The sequence below is a fragment of the Podarcis pityusensis genome (genome assembly GCF_964106645.2).
Source record: "Podarcis pityusensis genome assembly, chromosome: 7".
Taxonomy (NCBI): Eukaryota; Metazoa; Chordata; class Lepidosauria; order Squamata; family Lacertidae; genus Podarcis; species Podarcis pityusensis.
Window position 1 is genome coordinate 3617094 of NC_138031.1, and position 19930 is coordinate 3637023.

General features: G+C 45.5%; 2 protein-coding genes across 5 annotated transcripts in view; one reads left to right on the top strand and one right to left on the bottom strand.

The window, feature by feature from the left end:
* RHPN1 (rhophilin Rho GTPase binding protein 1) overlaps positions 1 to 19930 on the bottom strand; it is a 154893-nt gene that overhangs the window by 68433 nt on the left and 66530 nt on the right. The gene's annotated exons all lie outside the window — the stretch shown is intronic.
* The window catches only part of TOP1MT (DNA topoisomerase I mitochondrial), a 38365-nt gene that overhangs the window by 6388 nt on the left and 12047 nt on the right, over positions 1 to 19930 (top strand). For all 4 annotated transcript variants that reach the window (XM_081012544.1, XM_081012545.1, XM_081012547.1 and 1 more), the window contains 7 exons: positions 920 to 982; positions 1874 to 1949; positions 3768 to 4285; positions 13359 to 13474; positions 15714 to 15835; positions 17492 to 17614; positions 18979 to 19166. In XM_081012544.1, the coding sequence (XP_080868670.1) occupies positions 920 to 982; positions 1874 to 1949; positions 3768 to 4285; positions 13359 to 13474; positions 15714 to 15835; positions 17492 to 17614; positions 18979 to 19166 (1206 nt within the window). The remainder of the gene's footprint in view (positions 1 to 919; positions 983 to 1873; positions 1950 to 3767; positions 4286 to 13358; positions 13475 to 15713; positions 15836 to 17491; positions 17615 to 18978; positions 19167 to 19930) is intronic.

Here is a 19930-nt window from a genome sequence, read left to right on the forward strand (position 1 = left end):
GTTTAAAATGTGTGGAATTCCGCCTGGAAAGGTGGACAGGGGGTGGGAACTGTGGGCTGACCCACAGGTCTGCTTCCTGGGTCCAGAGGTGTCCCTTCCAAGTGACCGCAAGGGCCTCCGTGTCAGCCATTCCACAGAGAGATGGACGGAACGAAGTCGGCTTGGACCAAAGGGCAGGGATGCTGCGGTTGCTAGGCAACCACTGTGCTCTCCTTTCTCCCACCATCACTCTGGCTCTGACTCCGCCACAGAGGGCTCCTTGTTAGAAAATGGAGTCAGTCCCACTTCACGCTTCTCCAGTGGCAAGTATCGCCAAAGGGGATGTGGGCATCTGGGCACCCCGGCTGGCGCTCCCTCATCCCGAGGGCCAAACTTGCCCCCCCATTATGTTTTTATTGTAATTTTACTGGTGTTAGCCGCCCTGAGCCCGGCTCTGGCTGGGGGAGGGCGGGGTATACCGGCAAATAAATTATTATTATTATTATTAGTGTGTTGTCTTGAAACCTTTCTTCTGTTGAACTGTAGATTGTGTAATGCATAGGTAGGCAAACTAAGGCCCAGGGGCCGGATGCGGCCCAATTGCCTTCTAAATCCGGCCCGTGGATGGTCCAGGAATCAGCGTGTGTCCTTTTATTTAAAATGCATCTCTGGGTTATTTGTGGGACCTGCCTGATGTTTTTACGTGAGTAGAATGTGTCCTTTTATTTAAAATGTGTCTCTGGATTATTTGTGGGGCATAGGTGTTAAATAGGAATTCATTCTTTTTTCTTCAAAATATAGTCTGGCCCTCCACAATGTCTGAGGGACAGTGGACCGGCCCCCTGCTGAAAAGGTTTGCTGACCTCTGGTGTAATGTTACTGAAACGCACCTAGTGCCGTGTCTTAACAGGGGCAATCCTGGGTTTTTCTCTTTTTCCAGAGGCCTGGAGAATGCCATGGACTGTGTGACAGAGGGTAACAGCCACGGTGTTCCTCATCTGAGGTAAAGTTGTGATAAGGGATTTCGGGAGCAAGCGCAGGGAGAGAGGCATACAGGGGATGACACAATGCTCACCAAGAAAAATATATAAGCGCTTAGAAAGAGCAGCACTTTTAAAAGAAGTGCTTTGTGCACATGTAGCAAAGGGGGGGGGGGGAGGAAATCACTTAATAGATTTATTAAGCCCAAGGAGAGTGCAAGCTTTGGATTTAAAAAGACGTCTTTGTTGGATCTCTTGTGCTTAGGAAAAATAAATAAGATCAGGGATTGGAGCCTAATGCTTTAAACTTTGGTGCCTTGTTTACCACATCATGCTAACTTCCTTTTGTTGTTGTTATTAATTTTTTATTTGGTTTTTCCCATTAATGTTTACGTTCAAAATCACAAATAAAGCAAATACACAAGATTCTCTCGAATCATTAGATTTCCCTCCACCTCTCCATGGGTTCCGTACTTTTCCTTTTCTGCTGCATATCCAATTATTGGATTATCCATTATATCCAAAGTCTTTGTTACAAGTGTTATTTAAGTCTTCCTAAAGAGTTCAGTTGTTTACAGTGGTTTCCCAAATATCATAAAAATCCCGCCCATTCTTTGCTGAAGTTTTGACCTTCCCGATTTCTGATCTCCCCGGTCATTTTTGCCACCTCTGCATAGTGCATCAACTTGGTCCTCCATTCCGCTCTGGTAGGAACATCGTGGTGGAAGAGCTTTCGGGTATGTTGAAGGGGTTGCCCGCCCAGCAAGACCCTCACTGGAAGATGCAGCACAGAATCATAGAATTGCAGAGTAGGAAGGGACCCTGAGGGTCATCCAGTCCAACCCGCTGCAATGTAGGAATCTCAATTAAGGCAGGCTGGTTTAACCATCGCCTGTGCTGTGCTTGCATTTCAGAGAAGAGCCCTTGGCCAAGAAGGTTAGGCTGGGAGCAGAGGAACGGCTGCCCGCATCCAGGGACGAAAATAAGGCAGTGAGTAGCATGGGGTTTTCTACAACAACATTTCACACCTAAGTTTCCTTATAATAATATTAATAATATTTTATTTATATCCCGTCCTCCCCAGCTGAAGCTGGGCTCAGAGCGGCCAACAACAATAAAAGCAACACAGTTAACATAAAATCACAATCAGTCAATTGAAATGCATTCTAAAATCAATTCATTCTGAAATCAATTCAAAATCAAATCAATGGAAACCATTGGGCTAGAGTTCTGTGAGGATTACCAAAGGCGGGGGTCAGACTGTGCCTTGGCCAAAGGCCTGGAGGAACAGCTCTGTCTTGCAGGCTCTGTGGAAAGATGTCAAGTCCCGCAGGGTCCTAGTCTCTTGTGACAGAGCGTTCCACCAGATCGGGGCCACCATATGGTCCACCGTGGGACATACCAGGAGAGGCGGTCCCATAGGTACGAGGGTCCTAGGCCACCTAGGGCTTTAAAGGTTAAAACCAGCACCTTGAACCTGATCCTGTACTCCACCGGGAGCCAGTGCAGCTGATATAGCACCGGGTGAATGTAATCTCGCGACGAGGACCCTGTAAGGAGTCTCGCTGCAGCATTCTGCACCCGCTGGAGTTTCTGGGTCAGCTTCAAGGGCAGCCCCATGTAGAGTGAGTTACAATAATCAAGTTTGGAGGTGACCGTCACGTGGATCACAGTCACACTATGCAAGAATGTAGCAGGGGTCTTGCAGATCAAACCAAAGTTCCGTCTAGTCCAGCAGATCGTGAAAGCAGGAGCCACCCAGCGTTTTTTGTCCCCCAGCAACTGACATTCAGGGGTATTCTGCCTCTGATTGTGGAGGCTCCACAATAGCCATCAGTAGTAGATCCCTCAGCTCCATGAGATGAGCTTTTGACGAACACCGTTCTTTTCTTTTGAATATTTTTTTTATTAGGTTTTCTAAATGAGGATCAATGAACAGGCCGAGTCTTCTCACGTCATTTGTATATCACAAAAACAGCACAATAAATCTGCAGGTGTGACTGATACATTTTAGGGCTGGGTGATATATCAACATATCGTCCAAAACTGGTTTGAAGTCCAAATCTTGATATCGGTTTCATAATTTTTGACCTGGTGATATATTGCGAATCATGATGCATGTGTGCTATGCAAAAATCACGATGCGGGGAAAACCGCGATGTCAGCTGATGCCTCTGTATAGCTCCATCCTTATTTCGGACATCGTGATATATCGGCATATCATGATGTTTAAGCTGGTGATATACATCACGAAGTTGAAAACCAGATATCGCCCAGCAAAGTAATTATGCATTGTGTGAAAAAGGACTTTCTAATGCAGTCATACCTTGGTTGTTGAATGCCTTGGTACTCAGACGTTTTGGCTTTGCGAACGTTTTTCGGAGGCCAAACGTCCTCCGCAGCTTCTGATTGTGCACAGGAAGCTCCTGCAGCCAATCAGAAGCTGCGCCTTGGTTTTTGAACCGTTTTGGGAGTCGAACAGACACCCAGAATGGATTAAGTTTGACAACCAAGGTACGACTGTATATGCCTTGCGTTGCATTGAGTTTTGGGGAGAGAAGGAACAAACTATCTCCCTATCTGCTGTCTCCAAACTGCAAGATTTTTTAAAAACTTGCCTGAATGCTTCCAAGCCTACCTTTGAGGCCCTAAGTTCCAGAGAAGCATGTTTGCGTGTTTTAACTGTAAAGAGATGAAAATCTCAAGGTGGCCAATTTTCCTTCCTGATTCTTGTTGTGGTTGCAGTCACAGGACATCCGCACGGCTTTTCTTGTGGCAAACTCTTTCCCCGTTTTTCATTTTGGACAGGTCACAAGGCAGCAGGTGGAGAACACGCCGCTCTGCTTGGAAACGGGAAGCCCCTCAGCGGAGGAAAGGAAGAGGAGGAAGGAGAGGAAAGTCTCTGGTGCGAAAGCGGAGACCGAGGAGGTGGGAGAGAGTCCAGGAAGCCCCAGCAAAGCGAGGGCTCCGGAGCAGGAGAACTTGAACGGAGCAAAGGGAGTGGAGGAAAAGGTGGAGAGGGACGAGGAGGAAGGAGAGGGCACAGGCGAAAGGGAGAAGAGCGAGGTGAAGACCGAGCAAGAGTCGGATAAAGAGATTGAGGTGCAAAAAGAGGGGGAGGCCAGGAGGAAGAAGGTCCAGGGGGAAGAGGCCTCGGAGGACGGCATGAGAGGAAAGACGGCCAATAAAGGCCGGAAAAAAGGAGCCACCTCCAAACCTGGGGGTTTGGGAGGCTCCAGGAAGAGGAAAGCGAAGGAGGAGGATGGAGGCGCGAGGAAGAAAAGGAAGAAGGAGGATGAATGCGGGAAAGAGGACAAGTGGAAGTGGTACGTGCTGCGTTCGGGTTGGGGTCTTTGCCAATACTATTTTTGAAATTGATTTTATAAATTTCAACCCAATTATGCAGATTATTTCCAAATTTTGTTTAGGTGACGTCTTTCTGATGTCAACTGTGTTTGCTGATGCTTATTTACTTCTGGTTACTTTCCATTTTGCAAAAACGATTGCTCAGTCATCAGCTGCACTCTTGTTGTTTAGTCGTTTAGTCGTGGCCGACTTTTCATGACCCCCTGGACCAGAGCACGCCAGGCACTTCTGTCTTCCACTGCCTCCCACAGTTTGGTCAAACTCATGCTGGTAGCTTCGAGAACACTGTCCAACCATCTCGTCCTCTGTTGTCCCCTTCTCCTTGTGCCCTCCATCTTTCTCAACATCAGGGTCTTTTCCAGGGAGTCTTCTCTTCTCATGAGGCGGCCCAAGTCTTGGAGCCTCAGCTTCACGATCTGTCCTTCCAGTGAGCACTCAGGGCTGATTTCCTTCAGAATGGATCGGTTTGATCTTCTTGCAGTCCATGGGACTCTCAAGAGTCTCCTCCAGCACCAGAATTCAAAAGCATCCATTCTTCGGTGATCAGCCTTCTTTATGGTCCAGCTCTCACTTCCATACATCACTACTGGGAAAACCATAGCTTTAACTATACGGACCTTTGTTGGCAAGTTGATGTCTCTGCTTTTTAAGATGCTGTCTAGGTTTGTCATTGCTGAACTCTTACTGAGTTCTATTCGTGTTATTATGGTGGGACGTGGGTGGCGCTGTGGTCTAAACCACTGAGCCTCTTGGGCTTGCCGATCGGAAGGTCGGCGGTTTGAATCCCTGCAACAGGGTGAGCTCCCGTTGCTCTGTCCCAGCTCCTGCCAACTTAGCAGTTCGAAAGCATGCCAGTGCAAATAAATAGGTACCACTGCGGCAGGAAGATAAACTGCGTTTCCGTGCGTTCTGGCACTTGTCACGGTCCTCAGTGCGTCAGAAGCGGTTTAGTCCTGCTGGCCACATGACCCGGAAAGCTCTCTGTGGACAAATGCCGGCTCCCTCGGCCTGAAAGCAAGATGAGCACCACAACCCCATAGTCGCCTTTGACTGGACTTAACTGTCCAGGGGTCCTTTACCTTTACCTATTCGCGTTATCGCATTATTTAACCTTTTTGTAAAACATCAAGTGACGATAGAGTAGTCCTTTTCTTTTCTGTCTGTGTGCGTCGGGGGTCTGAGTCCAGTTGCGGGCTTCGTTGGCTTAGTGGGTCCGCCGCTGCTGATCTCTTCCTCCGATGGATTTCCAACAATGGATTTCCAACCCTTGGATGGCATCAGGCTGGGGTCTGAGAGAGGCCAGGGATGCTGCTGCAAAGCGATGGGTCGGTTGGGAAAGGCTCAGGAAAGGGCAGCCCAAGCGATCGAGGTGATGGAACGGCTCCCCAGTGAAGAAAGGTTACGCCGTTTCGGATTTTTTAACTTAGAGAAAAAGCGAGTGAGAGGCAATAGAAGTTTATAAAATGATATACAGTGGTACCTCTGGATATGAACGGGATCCATTCCGGAGCCCTGTTCGCATCCTGATGCGAACACAACCCGCGTCTGCGTATGTGCAGGTCGCGATTCGCTGCTTCCGCACATGCACGTGACGTCATTTTGACCGTCTGTGCATGCGCGAGCGGCGAAACCCGGAAGCAACCCGAAAACGCTCAACCTGAAGCAACTTCAACCCGAGGTATGGTTGTATGGCATGAAGAGAACTCTCTCTCGAACTCATGGACGTGCAATGAATGTTGGACAATTCAGGACAGATGGAAGAAAGCGCTTCTTCAGCAATGCTGAATCCCAGTTTCTGGAAACCACAGCAAGAGGGGAGAGATGCTCTTGTGTTCAAATCCTGCTTCCTGGTTTCCCATCGGGTTGGCCCCTGTGAGAACAGGATGCTGGACCAGATGGGACACTGGCCTGATCCAGTAGATCTCTTCTTATGAGAGATGGGTATTTGGGGAGCAAGGGGTGCATTTGGGTGTGAACATTTGGCCGGATAGGGTGGTGGGTGGTTTAGTGAGTCCTGGCTTGCTGGGCTCTGGGGGAGATGGGATAGGCTGCGGGGGGAGAGAAAAACAGGATTTAGAAAAGTTTCATTCAAACTTGGTCAGAAAAGTCAGTGTGATTGTTGACATTTGAGAAGCTCGACTCCTTCGCCAGATCCCATGAGTGAGGAAGCAGAAAGGATAGTGGGGAACATTTCTGGAGGGCAGCCTGCTATCCTTCAATATCCTCAAAGTCATCCTTCTCATTTTATACAAGGAAGTTGGCCCTCCAATCCTCACATGCTCAGAGGAACTCTTGGTACTGCAGAGAAGTTGCAGAGTTTCCTTAGCTGCAGAGTTATAGTTTGCATATGTACGTATTGGATAGGTGCATCAAGACTTATTTGCATGGACGCACTGAATTCTTTATTTTTTATATTTTCAAACATACAAATACATACATAATTAACTAATACATCCATTGATAGCTTCTGGGGGGGAAATCAAATATTATCAAAAAATGAAAAACTATACATCTCGACGTATTCAAAAAGAAAAGAGAAAAGAGAAAAAAAAGACAAGACTAAGACAATAACAAAAATTTTACATATGTATTTTCTATTAGATACTAATTGACACGATTCAGTCCTATAGTAGCATTTCTCATAAGTAATACCTTTCCAAATGGAATGAATCTCCTTATGTATTTTACTTGTTATAGACTTACATCTACCTCGTAATGGTTCATCTTACCTTTCAAAAAGAGATATTCCCCTGTATTTTATGTTTTATCCTCATCTTGGTATGAGGAAGCAATGTATCCCCATTTACAGAATTATTCAAGGCACAACCAAATCTTAGTAGTGGGACCTTGTTTCATTAAGTACTGAATTCTTAGCTTTCCTGTTGAATGCATGTACATCCATACCTCTTGTTACGTCCGCTTCATGTTACGTTCTTTCAGGATATGTCCCACGGTGACCCGGAAGTACCGGAAAGGGTTACTTCCGGGTTTCGCCGCTTGCACATGCGCAGATGCACAAAATGACGTCATGCGCATTTGCAGAAGTGGTGAATCGCGACCTGCGCATGCACAGATGCGGGTGGCATTCTTTTCAGGTTGCGAAAGAGCCTCCGGAACGGATCCCGTTCACAACCAGAGGTACCACTGTAGTATTTTTCTGGAATTCTTATTAAGATGCACAGCAAACCTTTGAGCCAGTCCATCACGTATATATATCTCCCCCAACCACTGTTAAACTAAACTGGCATTGCCGATATCTTTAAAAAGCCTGTATTTGATTTTAGAGCTTTTCACACCCAGTCCCCCCCCCCCCCACACCAGCCTATATCACTGTCCCACTAAACCTTTATCTGTTTTATCAATAATGCTAACTGATGTAGGGCTTTCAGAGCAACAGCAAGACTTGGTTAGCCCTGCATCTCTGAGCAAAGAAGCCACAAAGCTTTTCCACGTTCCTAGAAAGGTAAAGGACCCCTGACAGTTAAGTCCAGTCGCGGACGACTCTGGGGTTGCAGAGCTCATCTCGCTTTCAGGCTGAGGGAGCTGGCATTTGTCCGCAGACAGCTTCCGGGTCATGTGGCCAGCACGACTAAGCCGCTTCTGGCGAACCAGAGCAGCACACGGAAACGCCGTTTACCTTCCCGCCGGAGTGGTACCTATTTATCTACTTGCACTTTGATGTGCTTTCGAACTGCTAGGTTGGCAGGAGCAGGGACCGAGCAACAGGAGCTCACCCCGTTGTGGGGATTCGAACCGCTGACCTTCTGATCGGCAAGTCCTAGGCTCTGTGGTTTAACCCACAGCGCCACACCCGCATCCTTGATATGTTCTATATACTGTGGCTTAAATCTATTTGCCCACTAGGTGTCAGCATAAAGCATTCATTTCATGTTCTCAGATTTCACAGAAGCACATAAGTTGTCTTACAATCAGCATCTTGAATCATCATCAAATTGTAGAGTTGGAAGGGCCCCCCGAAGGTCCTCTAGCCCAACCCCCTGCGATGCAGGAATCCTAAAGAATCCCTGTGTTATGGAAATTACCGGGGGGGGGGGCACATCTTTAAAGTTGTTAAATGTTACAAATATTATGTCTGAATGTATCCTTTCAACTTGACAGCTCAGGGAAGTTACATAGCTTTAAAAATGATATAAAATCAACTCCTTTGCCAGTTTCCTCCATTTCAAAGCTATTTTCCCCTTGAAAAAAGGACTCCAGGAAGTTTCCAGAGGTGACAATTGCTGAGCTGATTGTTGGCCAAGGAAAGCCAAATCTCATCCCCAGACTTGCCAAGGGGTCCAGACATGCAAAGGAAGTTCTATTGTACTTTGGGTGGTGGGACTTCAGAGGTGTTTGCCTCTGGTAATCTTATACCTGGGTCTTGCCCTGACATGTCTGCTTCTGCTAATCTTGTACCAAGGACTTGTCTGGACGTTTGCCAAGGTTAACCCCTCCCCTTTTGGTGACATGTCAGTGATGTAGCAATGATGCTGTACGAACTGTATTCTGGGATATGGTGGGGAAGTTTTAAAAGTCACCCCATCCTCTGGGTTCAAAATTCCTCTTTGAACCTGTTGCGCAATAAACTTTGGTCTACAGCTATTTGCTCCGGTTGGTGGCTGGACTCCTTCCTTTATTCCGCAGGGACCCGCGGGCTCTGCCCGACCAGCTGGGGGACTGAGCAGCCTCACACCTAGATTTTTCCGTAACATCCAGCCACTGCTTAAAAACCTCCAAGGAAGAACAGCCCATCACTTTCCACTGCCAAATAGCTCTTACATTCAGACAGTTCTTCCTAATGTTTAGTCACAATCTCCTTTCTTGGTTTTTTTATCCATCAGTTTGGGTCCTGCCCTCTGGAGCAGGAGAAAACAAGTTTACTCCATCTTAATTTCAGGGTTCTGTGTCCAAGCCCCATGTTGGGCAAAAGATTCCTGCATTACGGGGGGCGGGGTTGGACTAGATGATCCTTGCGGGTCCCTTCCAACTCTGTGAGTCTGTTATCCTCAAACATTTATAGTTTTAGATTTAGAAGTTTGGATTGGATTGATTGATTGATTGATAGGCTGGGGCTGAAATCCTACAGGCACTTACTTGAGAGTAGTAAGCCCTTTTGGACCCAGTGGAACTTACTTCTGAGTAAGCTTCCAAAAAAGTCAATTGCTGACTTTGTACTCGTACTTGCTAAGATTAGGTTTGCCATATGTCTTCTTTTTTTTAAAAAAAAATTAAATTGATTTTTCCATATTTAATTACATTTCATTGCACAGATCTATAACATAGAGCATTGCTCCAACAAGAGCATCGACTTCCCTCCCTCCCTCTTTCTGACTTCCCAACATCTTTTACAAATTCTTCACATTTCTATGGCCACTTTTTTTACCTTATATCTTCTTCTTATTTTTTAAATCACCTTCTTATATGTAAATCAGTTCCATATTTTCTCATTACAAAGCATTTCAATTCAAACCTACAAACGTTTTCAAATGTTTACAATTTTCTTTCACATAAAATATAAATTTGCTCCAGTCCTTCTGAAACAGTTTGTCTCGCCGATTCCGGATGTTCACCGTCAGCTTTGCCATCTCCACATATTCTACCATCTTTATCTGCTGTTCCTCCAGTGTAGGAAGTTCCTGCTGCTTCCATTTCCGGGCCAGGAGTATTCTTTAGGCTTGCCACATGTCAGGAAAATTCACAACAACGCGGTGTAAAAAGCAGCAGAAGCAGCTGAAAAGTCTTAAAACTACTATTTTTGGGTTAGGTTCCCCCCCTTCAAAAAAACCCCTAGCTAAGACCCCACTTTTGTTGAGATCAGGTCACTTATTTAAATAGTATTAATGCAAGATTTCTCAAATGTTTCCTTCTGTACTGTGCAAAAACAAACAAACAAAAATACCTATAAAGACAATTACAAACCAACTTAATTAAAAACTTTTTTTCCAAAAAAAAAAAAAAAAGTACTGGAGGCGAGTTATGGGAGTTGGAGTCTAAAAACATCTGCCAGAGCATCTTCTTAGAGAAGGCTGGGTCACCAAACTTCTCCACCAAAAAAACCTCCCAAACTAGCAAGCAACCCTCTAATGTTGCTCCTGTCTCTTTAAATGAATCTGGCCGGGTAGGAAAGTCTGCCTAGCAACCGCTTTGCTTGCGTCACGTGGCGAGCTAGGCAGATGTTAAGCGCCCTGAACTACATTTCCCATCATCCCTCAGCGCTCTGGCATTGTGGGTAGCCAGGACTGCTGATCAAAACATGCCTGCCTTTTTATTATTTAATAAAAAAAAGTGCATTGTTGTCCTTAATGATTATGATGATTATTTTGGAAAGCATGCATGGAAACACATGCATTTAATTTTTGCTGCTTTTGTAACCCTTGTCTTAAGAGGGCTGGGGGAGATCAAAGCAGTTCCAGGTGGAAGGTCGTGCAGGAGTGACACACAGCTGTTGCCATGTGGCTGGGCTGCGGGATGCGCTGCAAGATCTTAGCAGGCAAGGAGGCATAGCAGGATCAGGCTTTTGCAGATTTGACATGCCCGGCGTCCTGGAATGCTTAAGCATGTGCTTACACTGGCTGCATGGGCATCATGCCCATTCCATGCCCAGATCCCTCCAGCAGCCCTCCAACGCGTCCTGACATTTAATGCCATGCGGTTTCACGCAGCGTGCAGGAATGCGAAGACCTCGAGGATCAGGTATGAGAGATTTGCAGCAGCAGCAGCAGCAGCAGCAGCAGCAATAATAATAATAATAATAATAATTAACTGCAATAATGGCCTCGCAGAATAAGAGGAAACTCAGCACTCAGAAAGCGAGCAAAGAAGGGGCAATATCTAAAGAATATTTAAAACAGTGCTGTGAAAAATGCAAATCTCCTGGCAGGTGTAGACTGAATCTTGAACGTTAAAGGGAATCGTAAACGTAAAAATTGTTCCCGGTATGTAATAGATATAATAGGAAGTGTGTATAGGTTAAGAATACAGTACGTGTATTTAGAAAGCACAATGAGGTGATTCGGAAGTCAAAGATATGTGTGGTGTTAGATGATGTGTAGTCAATTAATGTTTAGTTGTGGTATTTTGTGTTGTATGTTTTGCAATAATAATAATAATAATAATAATAATAAACATAAACAAACTGCAACCCAAAACCCACTTATTTATCGCAAAGTGCCAACATGGCAATTTAACCTGTATATCTCATTTTTTTCCGGTGTGTTTCATGTTTCTTCTTTATGACTGTTGTTGTAATAAATAATCCTTCATTTAAAAAAAATAGCCTCGTGCCTTTAGGGTGGAGGCGAGTGAGGAAGTTTCCTAGGAAACTTTGTTCTGGGAGGCGGCTTTTTTTTTAAAAAAAATCATTTTATAACGTATATTGTTTTCATCTCATGAAATTTATGTACAGCTTGGTTGTGTGTTTTGTGTTGTGGGGGGAGGGAACCCTCCAAGAAGGTTGCAAAAGGATAACACAGTAAAAATGTACAACATAATTTAACAGAAAGCTAAAAGCACCACAGGATAGACTGGATCGAATTCCTGCGTTGATTCCTGCATTTCTGGGGGTTGGACTAGATGACTCTTAGGATCCCCTTCAAACTCTACAAATTCATGAAAATATAACTCATACGAGCTTTGCAATGCTTTGTTTCGTTCTTTTATATTTGATGGAAGCTGGGGTAACCCTGTCAGATGGACGGGGTACAACAAATTATTAATATTAATATTTATATTTATAACCTCTGTAGAAGTTGTCACTGATTTTTTGGGAGCTTCTATAATTGACTTTTATTTTTCTTACTTGACCATCCAGTCCTATTCTCACAGTGGCCAAACAGGTCTAATTTCATTTTGCATTCTCTCAAAGGAGTCCAGCGCAACAAGCTGTGCAGCTGCAAAACAATACGATTAAAAATAAAACCTGTTAACTAAAGCTGTAAAGTACATCTGAAAACAGTGAGAAATAGAGACATACACAGTTGATTGCTTCCAGGTTACCAGGGACATTGTCTCTCAGCCCTTAGATGCCTGGGTGGCCAGGAGAGTTTTAAAATTCCTCTTCAGTGTTAATGATGAGGATAGACAAGTGCTCGTGCCCCGCAAGGGCATTCCAGAAAGAGGGAGCCACCTCAAAGAAGGCCCTGCCATGGGCAACAGGGCAGCCGTTGCAAACTTTGTAAATTCCACATTTTGCAAACAAGTTCTCTATTGCATGAGTAAATAAAATGATGGCTTCATCCGTGGAAATGAAATAAAGATAAATAAAATAATGGGCCCATCCGTTGGCACTTTGGAAATAAATAACATTTGGTGGTAGATTTGGAAAATAAAATAAGATAATGGGTCCATTGTTTTATTTGGAGATAATAATAATAATAATTATTATTATTTATTATTTGTACCTCGCCCATCTGGCTGGGTTTCCTCAGCCACTCTGGACTGCTTCCAACAAAAATTAAAAATACATTAAAATGTCACACATCAAAACCTTCCCTGAACAGGGCTGCCTTCAGATGCCTTCTAAATGTCAGGTAGTTGTTTATTTCTTTGACATCTCATGAGAGGGCGTTCCACAGGGCGGGCGCCACCACCAAGAAGGCCCTCTGCCTGGTTCCCTGTAACTTGGCTTCTCGCAGTGAGGGATCCGCCAGAAGGCCCTTGGCGCTGGACCTCAGTTTCCAGGCAGAACAATGGGGGTGGAGATGCTCCTTCAGGTATACTGGGCCGAGACCATTTAGGGCTTTAAAGGTCAGCACCAACACTTTGAATTGTGTAATGGGTCCGTAATAATGGTCTGCAGTCTCAAATGATGGCTCTGTAAGAATGGGACCATTAAATTTAGGATATAAATAAAATAATGAGTCTACCCGTCTGTAGGAAAGCCTGGGCTGAGCTTAACTCTTGCATCTTTCCCTAAAATAAAATAAATAATAATAATAATCAGATTTTCAAATATGAGAAACAAAGCCGTCCGAGTTAACTTTCCCTGAGGGGAAATGTCATCCTTGGTTCTTTGTCCTCTTTTGCTCTCGCCAGGTGGGAAGAGGAACAGCATGCGAACGGCGTGAAGTGGCAGCAGCTGGAGCACAGGGGACCGTACTTTGCGCCGCCCTACGAACGGCTGCCGCGGGGAGTCAGCTTCTATTACAACGGTGGGTGGTCTTTCCTTTCATTTTTTGGAGTGGGCTGCAAAGTCCGTGGCTTCCCTGAAGTCACCCTGAGTGACAGGGGGCTGGGATGAGAGAAGGAGATGGGACAACAACCCACTCAGGATTGGTGCGACCGCGTGGCTGTGATAGAATTCCCGCTCCATGATTGCAGTCATGGGATTGTTGTCTTTCACGTGACGGTGTATGTTTTGACTCCACAGAGTGGGAAGTGACGGAGACAGGATGTTTGTGTTACTGTGTTCCGTGAAGTGGGACTATTGTCCTTTGTCCTTTTTCTCTTTGCTGTCTGATGCTAGAGAGAGAGGGAGCCATGTTGCAGTGCTCCGTGTGTGTTTATATGTAAATAAAAGTAGATTAGCCAAAATGCTGAGTTGCTGAGGTCTGTCACGCAAGATACGCAAACTCTGCGGATCCCTAAGTGTGCCGGTGTCTGTTGGCATCGGTCGCTGTGATATTCGGGCAGAAGAAAGCTTTTGAAGCTCCCGAATGAATGACCAGGAGGGAGGAACATGCCAGTCTCGGGCATGTGTCTCTGCCAGGGTCCTACTCGAGTGTAGGCCGAACTCCTGACAGGCTGTAGCCTGTGGCTTGAAGAGGAGGAGAGTAAGAGAAAACCTGCCAGCGATCAGATGCTCATCCTTTGACCCTCTCCAAGTTAACCAAGTTGGATATATTTGTTCCCTGACTGTCTGCGCTAAGCAACCCCTTAATCTCTGGAATTTAGGGACATGGGTGGCACTGTGGGTTAAACCACAGAGCCTAGGACTTGCCAATCAGAAGAACGGCGGTTTGAATCCCCGCGACGGGGTGAGCTCCCGTTGCTCGGTCCCTGCTCCTGCCAACCTAGCAGTTCGAAAGCACAAAGTACAAGTAGATAAATAGGTACCGCTCCAGCGAGAAGGTAAACACCGTTTCCGTGTGCTGCTCTGGTTCGCCAGAAGTGGCTTAGTCATGCTGGCCACATGACCCGGAAGCTGTACGCCGGCTCCCTCGGCCAATAAAGCGAGATGAGCGCTGCAGCCCCAGAGTCGGCCACTACTGGACCTAATGGTCAGGGGTCTCTTTACCTTTACCTAGATGTCCTTTTTATTGTGCAATCGTGACGGTTTGTGCTCATGATGATAATGGGGCGGTTATATGCAATCGATGCTGTTACCTCCTGCAAGAGTTTCGGGATACTGCTTTCTTTTCAATCAGTGCGCATCCTAGAGCTCCCTGCTGAAATCCTGCAACTTTTGGTTCCAATAAATGTTCCGGGTCAGGGTATTTTTTGTCGCGCTTTGGTAGTGTCATAGCGCAAGATGCGCCCCCCCTCCCAAGGCGGCAATAATGCCGTAATATGGTGGAATCGTTGCAGAGCAAAAACAGAATGATGTGTGGACAGTCCAGTATAAATCCACCATGAATGATTTCATCAATAGCATGTTTCAGACTGTACCTGCAATGCCCCAACCCCCCCCCCCCAGACTGAAAGGGCCTTTATTTACTGGCATAGCCAAACCTCTATGCTGGACAGGTTGTTGAAGGAAACAGGCAATGGTTGAATGGCAAGGTCTTGGGCAAACGTCAACTAAAACAAACTTAGTTTTTGGTAAAGGTTTTTCAGTCTCAACAGTTAACCACATCTGCAGGGGGTCATAAAAACATAAGAAGAGTCTGCCGGATTAGTCCAAAAGCAGATCTGGTGCAAACAGATGCTCTTCAGAAGCCTCTTTTAGCATGGCAACACCTGTCCTTTGGAACTCCCTGCCTCTTGATAATAATAATAATAATAATAATAATAATAATAATAAAATTTTATTTATATCCTGCCCTCCCCAGCTGAAGCTGGCCTCAGAGTGGCTAACAGCAATAAAAGTAGCACAGCATTCTAAAATCAATTCATTTTAAAATCAATTCAAAATCAAATTAATGGCAGCCATTGGGCTAGAGTGATGTTAGGCAGGCTACCCTTGCGTCACTATTTCAAGCACCTACGGGAAACCTTTTTTAAAAAATTATTTTAGCAAGCCTTCCCAAACATGTTATTTAGTTATCCGTATTTGCTTTGAAAACGTTGCTGGTTTTTATCTGTCCATTACTTAGAATGATTACTTTGCTTAGAGATCGTTTTTGTCTCTAGGACAAAAAATAAATCGACCTTTTTACAACTCAAAAGCGGAACGCAAAATGGCTAAAACAGTTTCGTTTCTTCCTGCCGGGCCACTGTTGTTCTTTCCAGGCAAGCCTATGAAACTCAGCCCGGCGACGGAGGAGATAGCCACGTTCTATGCGAAGATGCTTGATCACGACTACACGAGAAAGGCGATTTTCAAGAAGAATTTTTTCTGTGACTGGACAGAGGTATTTGCCTGTGGCTTCCAGGGGAGGGGGGGCGTGGCTCAGTGGCTGAAAGACCCAGGATCAGTGCAGGTGAGGCTGGCAACTAGAACCCTGGGAAGCTGTTGCCCGTCAGTGTAGACAAAAGAAGGCTTAATGGGCCAGTGGGAAGCTTTTTGTGCTCCTGGTAACTGCCCCACAGGAGGTCAGTTATGACCCAAAAGTGTCCAAGAGGGCTCAACAAGCCTTTTAAGTGGAGATCTTTATCTCAGTCTATCTATATTGGATTTGAAATCTGTTTTACCTTTGTAATCGCTTTTAATCCTTTGTATCTGTGGAATTGCTTGTAATCATTTGTCGATGTGGAATCGTTTTTATTGCTAAATTGTTTTAAGATGCTTTACATGAAGTTATTCGTAGCTGGAATCAAATAGGTTTAGCTGCTCTTCCTGCATTGCAGTCTACGACTATGTAAAATCAAACATTAAATAAGTAACAGCAACGATCAGAAATGAGCACAAGACAGGAAGGTCCCAGGAACTTGGAAAGTCCTGGGACCATATACAGTGGTACCTCTGGCTGCGAACGGGATCCGTTCTGGAAGACCGTTCGCAACCTCAGAGGACCGCAACCCGCGTCTGCGCATGCGCAGGCCGCGATTCTCCGCTTCTGCGCATGCACGTGACAGCATTTTGAGCGTCTGCGCATGCCCGAGCGGCGAAACCCGGAAGTAACCCGTTCTGTTACTTCCGGATCGCCACGGGACGCAACCTGAAAAGATTTAACCTGAAGCGTCTTTAACCCGAGGTATGACCGTACTTGCATTTTACTGACATTCTAGACACATTTTTTGTTGTCGTCGTTGTATCAGGCTAATTTCCTGCCGGCTTTGAGACGACCCTCAGATGCATAAGAAAATAATTGCAATCTTGATGGCTCAGAGCAAAGTATTGTGTTTCTGGCAGTATTCGGTCCAGTCCCTCTGGGAATCAGGCAGGCAAGGGGATGAGGGTGGTGAGCAGGGCCTTGTGGTTCATCCGCCTCAACTGGTACTTTGGAGGTAGACTACCTCCAACTTGGAGGCTCCACTGAAGAGCCACTACCAGCCATTTTGGGTGTTCCTGAGCTAGGTAAAGGTAAAAAAAAAAGTTAAAGGACCCCTGGACATTTAAGTCCAGTCAAATGCAACTATGGGGTTGCAGCGCTCATCTCGCTTTCAGGCCGAGGGAGCCGGCGTTTGTCCACAGACAGCTTTCCGGGTCATGTGGCCGGCAGGACTAAACCTCTTCTGGTGCAACAGAACACTGTGACGAGTGCCAGAGCGCACGGAAATGCCATTTACCTTCCTGCCACAGTGGTATCTATCTATCTACTTGCACTGGTGTGCTTTTGAACTGCTAGATTGGCAGGAGCAGGGACAGAGCAACAGGAGCTCACTCCATCGTGGGGACTCGAACCGCCAACCTTCCGATCGGCAAGCCCAAGAGGCTCCGTGGTTTAGAGCACAGCGCCACCCGCGTCCCTAGACAGACACGTGAATCTGCGGGACGCAGCTAATTGGGGTTCTCCGTTGGGTGATGGCAGGCGTTATTGACGATAATCTCATGGCTCATGTGCCTTATTTCTTGGTGTGACAGGCAGCTTTAGAACTCAAACCTCTGCTTCCTTGATTTCCTGTAGCAGATGACGTCGGAGGAGAGGAAGAAGATCAAGCAGCTTGACAAATGCGACTTCAGGGAGATTCACGATTATTTCGTGGAGAGACAGGAGGCTCAGAAAGCACTGCCAAAGGAGGAAAAACAGGTTCAGACGCACCCCTGCTAGCTGATAAAACCCAAGGCCTCTTTGGCCACTGAACTGCAATCCTAGATTTGTGATTTCCACCTAACTTAAGGGAACAGTTTGCCCCAGATGCACCTATTCAACCACTTTATAATTATAATAATTATTATTATTCAACCACTTTGTTCAGTGGAACTTTTGCAAGTGCCTCAAAATGTCCGTTTTCAGGAGTTGATCTTTTACTGTGGCAGCATTTGGAACTCCCTGCCTCTTGACATTGGTCAGGCTGCCTGTATGGATTTTGTATTTCAGGAAGCCTTCCCAGATATATAATTTAGTTACTTATAGTTGTTTTAAAACTTTGATCTGCTTTTAAACTGTAATTTATTTTATGAGTACAGTGGTACCTTGGTTCTCAAACTTAATCCGTTCCAGAAGTCCGTTCCAAAACCAAAGTGTTCCAAAACCAAGGCACGCTTTCCCGTAGAAAATAATGCAAAATGGATTAATCTGTTCCAGACTTTTAAAAACAACCCCTGAACCAGCAATTTAACATGAATTTTACTATCTAACAAGACCATTGATCCATAAAATGAAAGCAGTAAAGCAGCCTTTCTCAACCTGTGGGTCCCCAGAGGTTGTTGGACTACAACTCCCATCATCCCTGAGCTAGGGGTGATAGGAGTTGTAGTTCAACAACATCTGGGGACCCATAGGTTGAGAAAGGCTGCAATAAACAATGTACTGCAGTCACACGATCAATCCATCAGTAGCTGGACTGGGTTCCACACAGTCACAAAGAAAAAGAGCCGCAAAAACAAAATGCAAAATAAATAGCAAAGACAGACAGACCTCAGCGTTACACTCAGAACGGAAGCATAACATTCAAAACAGAGGAGTTTGGCTTCTGAAAAAGGTTCGCAAACCAGAACACTTACTTCCGGGTTTGCAGTGTCTGGGTTCCAAGTTGTTTGAGTACCAAGGCATTTGAGAACCAAGGTACCACTGTACATGTTTTTAATGGCTCTGCGTTGCCTGCAGTTTGATCATGTGCACCAGCTTAGATGCCTCTGTGACAAAGCGGTTTATTAACTCTTTCTAACTCATTGAAATTAAAATGAATAATCTTGAAGGTTAGGCTATTGCACATACGTTCAACATGGGCTAGCCTTAGCAAACACTTGAAGGCTGTACAGTTAGTCTACCCCCAGAAGGTGGGGACAGGCTGTAATAATAATAATAATAATAATAATTTTATTATTTATACCCCCCCATCTTCCTCTACCATTATCAAAGCTTGACTTAAAACTATCAGAATAACACCTGGTTCCGCACATTAATTTACCTCTCATTCTTATTCCTTTTGCCCTTTTTTTAAAACCCAGAAATTGAAAAACGAAGCAGAAAGAATACAAGAGGAATACGGTTACTGCACGATTGACGGGCACCGGGAGAAGATTGGCAACTTCAAGACGGAGCCGCCGGGTCTTTTCCGAGGCCGTGGGGACCACCCGAAGATGGGGAGGGTCAAGAAGAGGATAATGCCCGAAGATGTCATCATAAACTGTAGCAAGTGGGTGACTGGGTCATAGAAGGGCGACTCTGTTTGGCTCAGAGGGGGGTTCATCTCTTGAGGAGCAAAGACAGAGAGGCCTGTTTCAAACTTCTTTCAATATTGCATTTTTAAAATTTATTGCTGGAACCTGCCCTGGCGAAAGTCAGGAAATAAATTACCATATTTTTCGCTCTATAAGACGCACCAGACCACAAGACGCACCTAGTTTTTGGAGGAGAAAAACAAGAAAAAAAATATTCTGAATCTCAGAAGCCAGAACAGCAAGAGGGATCGCTGTGCAGTGAAAGCAGCAATCCCTCTTGCTGTTCTGGCTTCTGGGATAGCTGCGCAGCCTGCATTCGCTCCATAAGACGCACACACATTTCCCCTTACTTTTTAGGAGGGAAAAAGTGAGTCTTATAGAGCAAAAAATACGGTAAATAAAGGGAATACATAAGGAGACATAGACCCATGGACACAGTCCAACCCCCTGTGTCCCACTCTCAGTGGCGCCCACCCTGTGGAACCAGGGCCGTCTTTACCTGGGGGTGCAAGGGCACCAAATTCTTGGGGGGGGGTGCCCCTCGATCGGCGGCAGTGAAAAGCAATGGAGCAAAAGTTCCCGCCCTCCTCCTCCATTGCTCTGTTACTCCGTAGTGTCAAATATTCCCTACGAGTCAGGAAACAAAAGCAGCCTTTTCCGCTGTGTCAGTGTTACAGGTGAGTGATCTTTGGCTTTCCCCCTCCTTTATTGGAAGGAGAAAAATAACAATTCCCTTAAT